This window comes from Polypterus senegalus, chromosome 12 (assembly GCF_016835505.1).
Source record: "Polypterus senegalus isolate Bchr_013 chromosome 12, ASM1683550v1, whole genome shotgun sequence".
Taxonomy (NCBI): Eukaryota; Metazoa; Chordata; class Cladistia; order Polypteriformes; family Polypteridae; genus Polypterus; species Polypterus senegalus.
The window spans coordinates 4,397,995-4,410,032 of NC_053165.1; the positions used below are offsets into that span (position 1 = coordinate 4,397,995).

Consider the following 12,038-nt stretch of genomic DNA (forward strand, 5'->3'; position numbering starts at 1 on the left):
GAGGGCAGAGATGACAAGTACCTCTCTGCCATTTTCATACCCAGGATGTGTTCAGAGTGTGTCACAGTCCTGTCAAGTGACAGTGACACAGACAGAACAGCAAATCAAACGGAGATCCGAACAGTAATAAGGAATTCATAAAAATCAGTAATGTAGCTGTGTATCTGAGAGACGAGGGGGGCCTTCAGTAATGGAGCTGCTTTTTAAGTCTCTGACGGCGAGTCCATTAATAAGACCAGGTGGCCGGGGAGAACAGAAAAAAACACAAAAAAAGATGTGTGAAAGGCGCTATATAACAGAAACATAGCTGTGACGCCACTGCATAATGGGAGGCACAATTTGATAGCAGATATGTTAAAAGTCCAATATCATACAGATAGATAGATACTTTATTTATTAATCCCAAGAGGAAATTCTCATACTGCAGCAGCAGCATACTGATAAAGAACAATATTAAATTAAAGAGTGATGACAATACCAATACATTCACCTGTGAAAGGCACTATATAATGAAAGGCTAGTTGCAAAATACCTTCTGAAGGGAGCTTGAAAAATCCCAAATCACATTGCCAGGTCAGAGTAAAGTGCAGACAACCCACTGAGTTGCATTTGAAAGAATATAAAAGACCACTCATCATGGGGGGTCTCCGCTTGAGGCAGGGCACATTTGTTGTGTTTTTTTTTTTTTTTAATTTCTGTACCTTTGTCTTACTTTCACTTCCTGTCTCACGTTATCTTTAGTGTTAGACGAGTCCCCACAGGAGGTGACTGTGAGTGGCACTTTGACGAGATCAGGCTGACTGACAAATTGCCAACAATGTGGCAGCCACTTAATCCAATGCATGGTGTTGAGAGGCCAGAGCCTGACGTGGCAGCAGCGGGTGCAGGTGTGCCCAGTGACAGGGTCCATCAGGAGGCATTGAGTGTTGTGGTCACTTTTACAGTCGCTGTAAGACTGAGGCCTGTGCTGACCTGGCAGCCTGTGCTGGTGTGTGTGTGTGTGTGTACTTATATATAAATATGTGCCCTCAAACCTGGTGGCTTATTTCTTGATTTTTAGTCGACAGCCAAGGTTGCCAGTTCAGCACAGACCTCTGTGGGGCTATAACAGATCGTAAGACCCCCAGCTCTGCTGTGTCTGTGTGTGCAGGTTTGGTGAACTGGACAGATTTGTGTGGCGCGCACACACACACACACACACACACACACGTGGCATTTGACAGCATTTTATTTATACTCCCATTTGAAGAAGATTCCCAGCTGCCATGGCCATGGGGGTGGCTCTTCGTCCTCCAGGCCCCCTCTTTGTGATGCACACTTCTGCTGCGTGCAAGGGGCTGACGTGAAGAGTGGCTGGCGTGATGAATCAGCAGTAATCGCTGGGATGATCAGAGAGGTCTCACTTCTTAAAGGCTGCAGATGTGACAAATGATGGGTGGGCTTATTTTTTTACTGCTCTGCTTGCCATTTGTCAGCTGAGGAGGCAGGGCAGCCAAAAGGCAGCACATGGGACTGGCAGCCCTCCATTGTTTTGACACACAAGCCTACGTTGGAGGAAGTGCTTTCATCCCTTCTTTCTCTTAATGTTTTAAGATGAAGCAGCAATGAATGGCAGAATACAGAAATGGGCAGTGCCACACGTAAGCAAAGGGGCGTTAATAATAAACAGAAGACGAGGGCCGCTGGAGTAACCTCTGGGCTTTATGCTGATGGAATCGGCTCGCCGTCTCAGCCGGGGGTCCTAACCTTTAGTCCTGTGGCCTTTTATGCTCCCCACTTCCCTGGTCGGTGGCCTGATCTGCCCACCGGGCACTGGTCACCACATAGTGTAACATCATAATGTCGTCTTCACATTGCATAGACTGGTGGATTTCAAGGACCCCCATGATGGAAAGTTTCACTATCAGCCCCTCTTTCTTCTTGAACTGATCTCATTGTTTTTTGTTTTTTTTTATTCTCGTATTCTAAGTGTTGTTGTTTTTTTCAAACTTTCTTCACTATTTGATTTTGATTCACGTGTCTCTCTGGGATTTACCCCCTAATTGCACCCGACTGCAGACAACACGGACTCGAGTGCTGTATTCACTGATTATAAAGAGCAGACGGGTGAGAATGGCAGTGGAGTCGTGTTCAGGGTTGTCTGTGCCGCTTGGTGCTAATCGGCGCAATTAGGGCACATTAAAGGAACAAATGCCGGTGAAAAGATGAAGTCAAGAAAACGGCCAAAGAGACGATGGATTTCAAGGTTTGGCAAAGAATACAAAGATGTTTCAATTTGTTAGAAAGTAGCATTGAAATCAAAGTACTCGCTGCAGACCCCTGTGTTCATGTCTGCGGAGTGCCATGCAATGCGTACATCCCTGTTATGTGCCACTGGCTATGGCAGTCATAAAAAGTGTGATGCGCCAACAGTTGGAATGAAAACTGCAATGCATATGTCCCTGTTATGTACCATTTAGCATGGGATTCATAAAAGCGGTGTTAATGTTTGCAGTGCGCCATCTGTTGGAATGACGTGTGTCTGTTCTATCCCATTTGCTATAGGATGGTATTCATAAAAGCCGTTTGTGATGCGTCATCTGTTGGAATGCCAGAGACACGGGCACCAGACAGATCCACTTATCCTTTTATTAAGGAGGCAGATAACTAAACAATGATAACAATTAAAAGGAAGAGTGACGCAGTGATCGGCGTTGGTGGTTGAAATATAAACCTGCATGCTTGAAAGCCACTGGTGTAGGCAGCCATTCTTCTTATTTATATGTGGCACACAGGCAGGTGAAGTGATGTGCTCGTGGTCTCCCTGTGCCAGTGTTGGGATTTGAACCCACAATCTCAGAGTCCTAACCACTAGTTATAAAGGGAGATGAAACTTTAGCTTATATGGTAGCAATTGTCCTGCAGAAAGGATTGTATTGACACGCAGAAGAGCAGGTGTGGCCATCGTCCAGTAGTCCTGCTGTGTGACACTAAAGGAGTAAAAGACCCTCTTTATGTGTAGCAGGGACGGCTTTGTGAGGACCTAATGGGTGTCTTTAGGATTCTCAGTGGCACTCAGGACTCCTTCAGTCATGAATGACAGTCGATGGCCCCCGATGTGTTTGTGTGCCGTTACAGACTGGCACCCCTTGCAGTGATTGTTCCTGCCTTGTGCCCCACGCTTGTCGGGATCAGCTGCACCTTCAACTGTCACCCTGCCCTGCATAAGTGGGTGAGGAAGGTGGCGGGCTGGCTGGCTGGCTACTTGAGGGGATTTCACGAAGCGCTTCTTCACACGCGGATCACCCACTGAGGCCTGGCAGTGTGAAAACAAACACCTGAAGCCCCTGATGTTCTTAGTTTGAATGTTTTCTAATATTGTAAGTTTGGGGTGGTGTTGGTTATGATGGACCCCTAAATGGCGACATAGTAGTTGTTTTCCTTCTCAGTTTTAATTTGTTCCATGTTGGTTGAGTTGCCTCACGGCTCCGGAGTTTAGGGTTCAAATCTGAATGGAGTGACCCATACTCAGAGGTGTGTGTGTGTGTGTGTGTGTGTGTGTGTGTGTGAGCGGGCCGAGCCGAGCCGTGGATTGATGCCCCATTCACGAGGGCTGCCTGCCGGACTGGCACTGCACAACAAATCAGGGGGTTATTAACCAGGTGAGTGTTGCCAGGCCAGTGTTTACTGAAGGCCTTGGCCGCCATTGTTCTCGTTACTTTACTGGTCTAATGGCGTTTCTGCTTTTTCGTGTCCCTTTAAAACCATTAAGTTTGGGGCATTTTCTGCCACCCGCTCCTGGTGTGTCTGTCACAGTCAGCACTGGGGTTGTTTGCTGTCCATTGGTGGCCACGTGCGTCACATCAAAACCCCCGAGGTGCCCGAGACAGGCTTACGTCCCCCTGTAAGTTGCTATCCCAGTGTGCACGTCCTCTTGGCTCGGGTCCCTTGTGCTTGTGTGCCCCGAGCTGATGTTTAAATGTCCCGTCACGAGGGTCCGCTCTCGCTGTCCTTTGTAATGTCCTGTTTGTTTGCTCTTTCCAACTTGTTTAGTAGACTCCTTTGAACACGACGAGCACACAGGCAACCATTCATCTGCAGAGAAGGCCCCATCGAACAACGTCAGCCACGTCTCTGTGTCAATCACGGAAAACTCGCAGCAGCCACAGCCACATTTTCACCCTCCAGAAGAGGACGACTTGGGACCCTTGCCTGACAACTGGGAGATGGCGTACACCGAGAACGGAGAGGTCTACTTTATTGAGTAGGTGCATCCCGCCTTGACTTGCCCCCCTCTCGTCAGTTGGAGATGCCATAGACGAGCAGGACCCTCAGAGTGCCTGGCATGTTTCCTTTTTATAATTGTAAATGTTTTGCTCCGTTGGCTGCTTTGCTGCCCGCAGTTTGTGTTGCCGTCTGTCCCCCCGTAGCTGGTGGTGTGTTTAAAGTTGAGTGGCAGCGTCTTTCCTCCTTTTGCCCCCCTTGGTATCCAACCGCTGGCACTCTGCTCTTTTTTAAAGATATTCGAAGCCCACTTGCCATCTCTTTCATTTCCCTCCTTGTGTACTTCACAGCCACAACACCAAGACCACCTCCTGGATCGACCCTCGCTGCCTAGAGAAGCCGCCGAAGCCTCTAGAAGAATGTGAAGATGATGGTAGGTTTGTTTTTTGTTTTATTTTTTTAAGCAGTAGGTGGCACCCTTGAGCTGCAGCCGAGCGCTCTGCAATAGGAAGACGTCGTCCAGGAGCCGCCGGGCGAGAGGGGAGCGGGCAGGCCGGGCCTGCCAGTGGGCACTCGCTGTTGTGATGTTCTCGGTGCAGTGAACACCAGTGGGCTCCCTTGATCTGTTTCAAGTGGGGGGGTTTCCAGTTCCGCAGACAGGATGTGTCACCGAGGAGGGCTCTTCTTATTGAGCCTAGCAGCCTGAGACCCGCGAGTGTGTGAACTCGCAAGATTCCGCGCAGCAGTCGTTTCCATGTTGCACGACGTTCAGAGATGTTAAAGCCATGGGCGGTAGCTTAATTACTCTGACAACAGCTTGGTTGCCAAATGTCACAAAACACCTCATTAATTAAATAATTAGGGAAGTGCTATTTTATAAGCGCAAACACAAAAAATAAACACACTTTGCTGATATTTGATATCTGCCGAGACTTGGCTTGGCGTTTCTCGTTAAAGGGTTCCCTCCGAGTGTCTTTGTATGCGTGGTGATCGGGTGAAGCCGTCGACGCTCTTCGGTGGTGTGGTGTGTTTATGTAAAGGGAGCCCTTTGGGACTGTCGGTGTTTCGTCTGTCATTGTTAATAAAATGAACGATTCTGGACAAACGCAGCCTGACTGACCTTAACGCCCAGACACGTGGGCTCGTCACCCCTTCACTGTGCAGGCCGCAGAAGGTAAGCGGCGCGACTCGGTGGGCTGACCACGTCTCCAGCAGCCAACTGAACAGAGGAGTTTCAGGTCAGGAGGTGAGGTGGCAAGTGTGGGTGGGTGCACAGGTGCCTCGCCCTCTATGTAAAGGGGCACGCCGACTGAATGGTTAGTATGACACAAGACCTCAAACCAAACACCAGGCCTTGGAGGACATGTTCTGAAGATGCGCGAAGACCTGGGAGTTCATCGATCCACCGAAAAAACTACCCGCCCCAGGAGTGGGCACACCCTGTAAAGGGCAATCCTGAAAGACGTTCAGAAGAACCCAAGGGTAGCCTGCAGAAGACCTCCAGAAAACCACTGAACCAGAATGGGAGGACACCACAAAGGAAACCAAAGACACTGCAGCAGCAGCAGCAGCAGCAACAGCACACCTCAGGTTTGGCCACCTGGATGAGCTCATAAGGCTCCTAGGAGAGACGAGGCGCCAAAGTTCAACGCTGTGTTTGGACCCCAGTATCAAAAGCTGCTGCCAGGAACACCACGAGTCGGGCCTCCAGCTGAAGAGGGGCTGGGTGACGCAGCAGGACGCACCGGTGGACCATCCACAGAACGGTCACAGTGCCGACCTTAACGCGATTGAGAAGCTGTGCCGTGCAGTCAAGACAGCCCAGCAGTGCGGACGAACTGGCACAGATCTGCAGGGAGGGATGGCTTACAGGCACAACCCGAAAACGTCTGGCGGAGGTTCTTGTTGCTGCTGAAGTGCAAGTTCTGAAAATCCTGGGGTCGCTTATTTGTTTTGTTTTTCAGCCTGCACTGTGATCGATGACCCCGCTGTGCTCCTCAAAGACACGACAAGTCCAGCCGTGCGTCGTACCGGTTTAGCCCGACTGATTCGATTGCCTTTGTCTAGAACGGTGATGGCGAGGAGATCAGACCACATTTTATTAGGAGTCACTGCACGAAACTCCCAAGGACTCGCTTACCTTACTGCTTCTTGTAACTTTGTACGTAAACACAGTTTGCTTTAATCGTTCACCTTCATTACATTCACACGTACATTCTTGACTAGCAGACGCTTATCCAAAGCGACTTACAAAAGACGTCAGCACAATCGAGTAACCTCAGTCTGGGGACGCAACAGACCACCACAAGTGAGGAGCCTGACCACTAACATCAGTGAGACAGAAGTCCACCAAAGACTAAACGTGGTACGTGTAAGCGTGTGCAGAACTCGGCCTGTCATCACTGCAGAGGCTCCCCCTGGTGGTCTGATTTCTCACAAAAAAGAGGTAAAAATGAAAATTCAGTCTGCTGACGTGAAAGCAAATGTCAAGTTTCAGGTCATTAGTCATGAGCCGAGTCGGAGGGCAAACTCCTTGACATGGCAGGGCTGTCGTGAGTTTGGGGCATTTGGCCTAATTTATCACGGCGGGGTAAGGAGAATATCGAGAAGCGCCTTTATAGCGCCTCACTGGGACTGCTGTGTTATTGCTTTTCACTTTTTTTCATGATTCTTATGTGTCTTACGCGGTTTGTTTTAATTTCCTAATTATATTCTATATAATTAATTCTTAATTCTGTATTTCCTGAGCTTCTATAAAAGCTAAATTTGGGACAAATAAAGATCTGTGTGTCTAATAGTGACGCTACCCCCCACCCGCCCCGCTATCCATCCATCCATCCATCCATCCATCCATCCATCCATCCATCCATCCATCCATCCATCCATTCATCCCTTGTGATTAGAAGTCCCCAACATAACAACAGTGGTGTGAGACCCCCAAAACACTCCACAAAAGGCAGGCCAGGGCCCAGAAGAGGGACACCCCAGTCCAGCTTACTCCAGCTGCTAACTGCTGGTTTCCATCCCAGCAAGCCTCCAAAAAGGTAGCTAGAAAAGCCCCCAAAGAGAGAGGATGACTGTAAACCCTCAGCTTGTGTACAACAGTCTTTATAAAGACTATATAAAGCCGATTTTGAGGCACCTGCTGCCTTTGGTCAGCCGTGCTAAGGGTCCCCTTGAACCCTCCATTCTGGTCCAAGTCTGTTGCTGTGTTCCTGTACTCTCGGACAAGACGGTAAATCCCAATTTTCGAGTCGGAAATAGCAGGTGAGCGCTTGACAAACTTGGAATTACAACACAGACAAAACAAAACTATCCGAATTGACGTAGCGCCGACCTTTCACCTTAGCCGATTGTTAATCAAACATGTAACCTGGTCAGCCCGAAATGCCATTTTTCCGTCCAATTACTTTTGGAGTGAAATGAAGCATATTCAAAACATTCCCATGAAAAATTCCATTTTTCTTTAATTGTTTTTTTCTTTTTCGGGAGACCAAATAGCAAATCACAGCAACGTTCTCACATTTTTTTAATAATCCGGCTGCAAAGTCATGTGAACGGCACATCTCAGAGCTCCGAGTGGTCCGAGGGCACATGAACACGCCATAAGCTCCAGGGGTCTTGTCCCATGAAAGTGAAAGTGTGTTCTGTCCCAGCGGCTTTATGAAAGATTTCCTGTCATCAGGCCCAAAGCTGCGCCTGAGAGCCTGTAAACGGAGCCCCGCTGACGTCCGTTGTGTCCACAGCTAAGGCGCCTGTCCTTGCATTGTCATATCCAGGCTTTCCAATTTTGTGGCTCCGTGTTCCTCCCTCCCAGCGCCCCACTTGTGCGGGACTCTGGGTGTTTGAGTAGCCCTGAATGAAGATGCCTGAGTGTTCACAGTTTAAAGGAAGAAAGTGGGCGGCGTAAAGTCGATTTGCGCTTGACATTATTCACCGGCCTAATTCTACGCGATGAGTGACGGAGGCCATGATGGAGGCTCGCACCAGACAGTGACGTGGGCTTTGTCGCCATGGTAACTGACAGTCACGCTAAAGCCCCTTAAACGTTCTCGTCGCCAGTCGTTTTCCATCGATTCTGAACTTAGCTCCAGGGAAACCCCCCCAAATGAACATCACTCATCTGTCCCATCATTGGACACCAAGCATGTTTTCATGGGCCTAATGTCACCTTCAGGGGACTTCAGATTAGCATGTGGCCGCGGGGGAGTTTCTGATGTCATCTGAAGAGCCTCACGTACCCCTAAATCACCGTCTGGCTTGGCGTGAGCGGTGGGGCAGTTGCATGTGCTTCCACTTGGCTGTATTGGTGGGGCTGAGCGTCTTTATGGGTGCTTGCTTGGTGGGCTCGCTTGGTGGTTGTACCTGATGTTTCTCTTTCTCTCTTCTGTGTCTCCTCTTTGCTCTGCTGCCTGTCCTGGAGAAGAAGGCGTACACACAGAGGAACTGGACAACGAATTAGGTAACGAGGCCTCCTTTACACACCCACCTGAAAAGTGGGCTCAGGAAATGTTCCTTAAGTTCAAGTGGACCCCACCTGGTCTTTCATCTCATGAACTTAGGGGCTATAAATGGAACCACTTTCACAAAACCTTCCAACTATAGGGTGCATGTAAGACCTCCCGTGACATTATTTCCTTGCCCCCTGGTTCCCCTGGTAAGGTGGGGGCCTTTCTTTTGCCTGTCACCTTGCATTGTGCTCATCACTTTTTGTTGGGAGGTTGAACCACTGGGGTCTTTAAGGGGAAAAAATGAAAGTCTAGGAAAGCTCAGTTACAGGGCAAAGGACAAATGTCAGAACTCTTAAGAAGACGTCACATTGCGCAACTTTTTTTGTCAGGGGGTATGTCAGATTTGCCGTCGCTGCAGCGTGTCACATTACACGAATGACAATCGCAGCCTGCGTCACTCCGATCATCCAGCACAGTTGTGCCCTCCCCTTTTTTCTCTGTCAGCCAATAGCGGACCCTGCAAAGTGCTGACAGCCGCAGCGGGGCCATTAGCGGCAGCCTGTGCCTTCATTTGTTTGTCCCATTCGTCTGTTTGGGAGGTCCACGGCCCTCGTGCTGCCTGACGGACGCGGTGTGAAGGGTTGATAGCTGTGGTGTGCCCAGCTGCGGTCTCGGCCCTTTCTGTTTTAGTGCGCAAGACTCGAGACATCAGAGAGACGCGACTCTTTGTGAGGTTCGAAACACGCGTGGTCCTCATTCCTCGTCGCTGCATTCTGCCCTTTGAATGCTCATTGGTTCTCAGCTGTCGCACACAAAGAGCCCGCCCCCTCCGACCAATGAGAAAATCAAACCAGATTAATTCTGTACTAGCCAGCTGCAGACCAGGTGGTCTCTGTCACTGGGTATGTCACATTAGACGAGCGGCTTAACGGATGCACGCCGCCGACTGCCACCACTTGGCTAAGATTATGTAAATGAAGGCCATGATTGAAATTGTTGGATGACGTGGGATTTAGCTAGCTGGGGTAGATAGAAGCCCCCTGATTCTCAACCCAGACGGTGCCTAGAAAAGAAGGATTTTTTTTTTTTTAATCGTTTCTTATCCGTGTTCGTATTCTGTGATCGTAGCCCACAACAATGGCAGTCCAGTGAGGGGGCCTTTCACTGCCTGGCGAGAATCTTATTAGTTTAGCTGAGATAATTAGATAGCGCTTGTCCAATCTCCTGGTAGGCCATGGAGCAGCTTCATTGTTTTAATGAGGTTAATCAAACAAAGCAGAGGCTCCCAGTCCTCGTTTGGGGGGGCTTGAGCGTCTGCTCCATTTACTGCAGTGTTTACCCTTTATTGGCATGCATGTGAAGATGGGCCGAACTTCTTAAAAACTGGCGAGTTTGGGTGGATAAATACGGACAAGAGAGGACTTTTCTGATCATAAGCTTTAGTCATTTTAGTTCAGATCACAATCCGAGAAAATGTTTCAGAATTAATTACTGGCTGATGAAACAAACACTTAAACCGTAGAGCAGCAAAAGCACACTGTGAGAAGTAAGAAGCCACCTTAACAGAATATTCCACCTTAAGACTCGGCTCGATCTGTCACTTCCACATCACCGCAGCCTTCCCATGAAAGAGGAGTCCATTTTGGGTGGAGTATTCCTTGAAGTCCTAATTCCCACCTTCCCAGGTCAGCTGCATTTAGAAAACAGTGTGCATAAACGACGACGTGCTGATATTGTGAATGATCCTGCATGGGGTGCGCATTCGTGTAACTCGCAGCCGTAGAAAGTCGGTGGGTTTGTGCAGCAGGCGCACATGACGTCATGTTAGTGGCCGCCGGTGTCCCATCATGCATGCCCATGTCTTTGTGTTAGAAGCTGGCGACGGCATTTTAAGAGAAATCACTGCCTTCCTAAGACCCCCGAAGAGAGAGAATACAAATCTTTACAAAAACGAACCGCCTTAAGTTGTCATGCTGGCTGTTTTTATATTCACATACCGAGCTCAGAAACCAGGAAAGAGGAAGACAAATTAGGGGAGGGATTCTGTCAGAAGGCCGATTAAAATTAGACCTTTTGTGGGGGGCATACACCATCACCTGGAACAAAGCCTCAGCTTTGGCAAAGAGCACTGCACCAGTCTTCACATGTGAGAAGAACTGCAATCACCGCTGGGCAGAGATTGGCAGGCCAAGGGCACGTGGGGGTAGAGGGGGCTCCTTTGGGTGAAGTGCAGCGGCCTCAGATGTGTGCTGTCCAGTTGAAGACAGTTTCTTTTTTTTTTCTGCACTTTGTTGACATTGATTTTAATGCACTCAAAGAAATTTAAAGGGTTATAATACACCACCTGTAATGTCTAATCGAATAACTAACACGATATAAACGAGTGTAAACCACTGCCACGTGGAGGATTACCCAGTTCAGAAAGTGGTTTTTTATCAAACAAAGCTCTCATCATTTTGGTTTTCTCTTTTATTTCTTAGAGTTGCCTGCTGGATGGGAAAAAATAGAAGACCCTGTGTATGGCGTTTATTATGTAGAGTAAGTGGTCTTTTCTTATGTAACTACCCCTCTCGGACGCGGGCACCTGAGCCCTCTCTTCACGTTCCTCCTAAAGTGTCAGAGTCACGTTGGCTTCAGCTGTGTCTCTGTGCCAGCTGGCAGCTCCCCTGTTCCTGTCCCTGACTTCGGCTGTGCCAGTCCACTGCTGCTGGAGGGGCTTCTCTAGATCCATTTTTGTTTCATTTTGCTTATTGTTGAGGGAGTACTTGGGTACCAGGATGCCATCTCACTGCACTTGGTACCCAGGCTGTCACAGAATGTGGAGATTGCAGTTACTTTTCTGCAGTGAAGGGCACTCTGACACTTGGACGTGTGTCTCTCGCCACTCTGTGACAGAGTGTGTGTGTGTGTGTGTGTAACTTAATAAAAGGAATGATGATTAAAACATAAGAAACGTAGTGGCAAAGCGTGTGGGAGGAGTAACACATAATAACGTAATAATATGTATAATAAAGCTCCCTTCAGCCCTAGTCTCACTTACATTGACAGAGACGTATATATGCTGTACGTGTGTATGTAATATACTGTGTATCTTGCTATGGCTCACACCACAAAGCATCCCAGTTCATAGATTTCCACTGTGGTGAACTGGTGGGTGGTCTGCCGTGAACCTACGATGTTTTCTAACAGGTGGAGTGTAGTGGAGACACAGCACAGCAAAGCTGGGGGCCGAGCGAGTGACAGAGAGCTCAGCTGACGGCCCTGTGACGCGAGCTGTGTGGCTAAGACTACGAGTTCTCCAGTAGGCCCACACTGTGAGGATTCCTCTTCTAAGCCAGAGGTTGAAGGTTGACTGCCCCCCCACCCGTGAATGGCGTATTGCCA

General features: G+C 48.8%; 1 protein-coding gene across 15 annotated transcripts in view; it reads left to right on the forward strand.

Moving 5' to 3' along the window:
- Positions 1 to 12,038, forward strand: part of magi1b (membrane associated guanylate kinase, WW and PDZ domain containing 1b) — a 282,325-nt gene that overhangs the window by 198,488 nt on the left and 71,799 nt on the right. For 6 of the 15 annotated variants that reach the window (XM_039770833.1, XM_039770828.1, XM_039770822.1 and 3 more), the window contains exons 5-8: positions 4,033 to 4,243; positions 4,554 to 4,636; positions 8,627 to 8,665; positions 11,135 to 11,192. In XM_039770833.1, coding sequence (XP_039626767.1) covers positions 4,033 to 4,243; positions 4,554 to 4,636; positions 8,627 to 8,665; positions 11,135 to 11,192 — 391 coding nt within the window. The remainder of the gene's footprint in view (positions 1 to 4,032; positions 4,244 to 4,553; positions 4,637 to 8,626; positions 8,666 to 11,134; positions 11,193 to 12,038) is intronic. The other 9 variants (XM_039770834.1, XM_039770835.1, XM_039770823.1 and 6 more) reach the window with 3 other exon arrangements.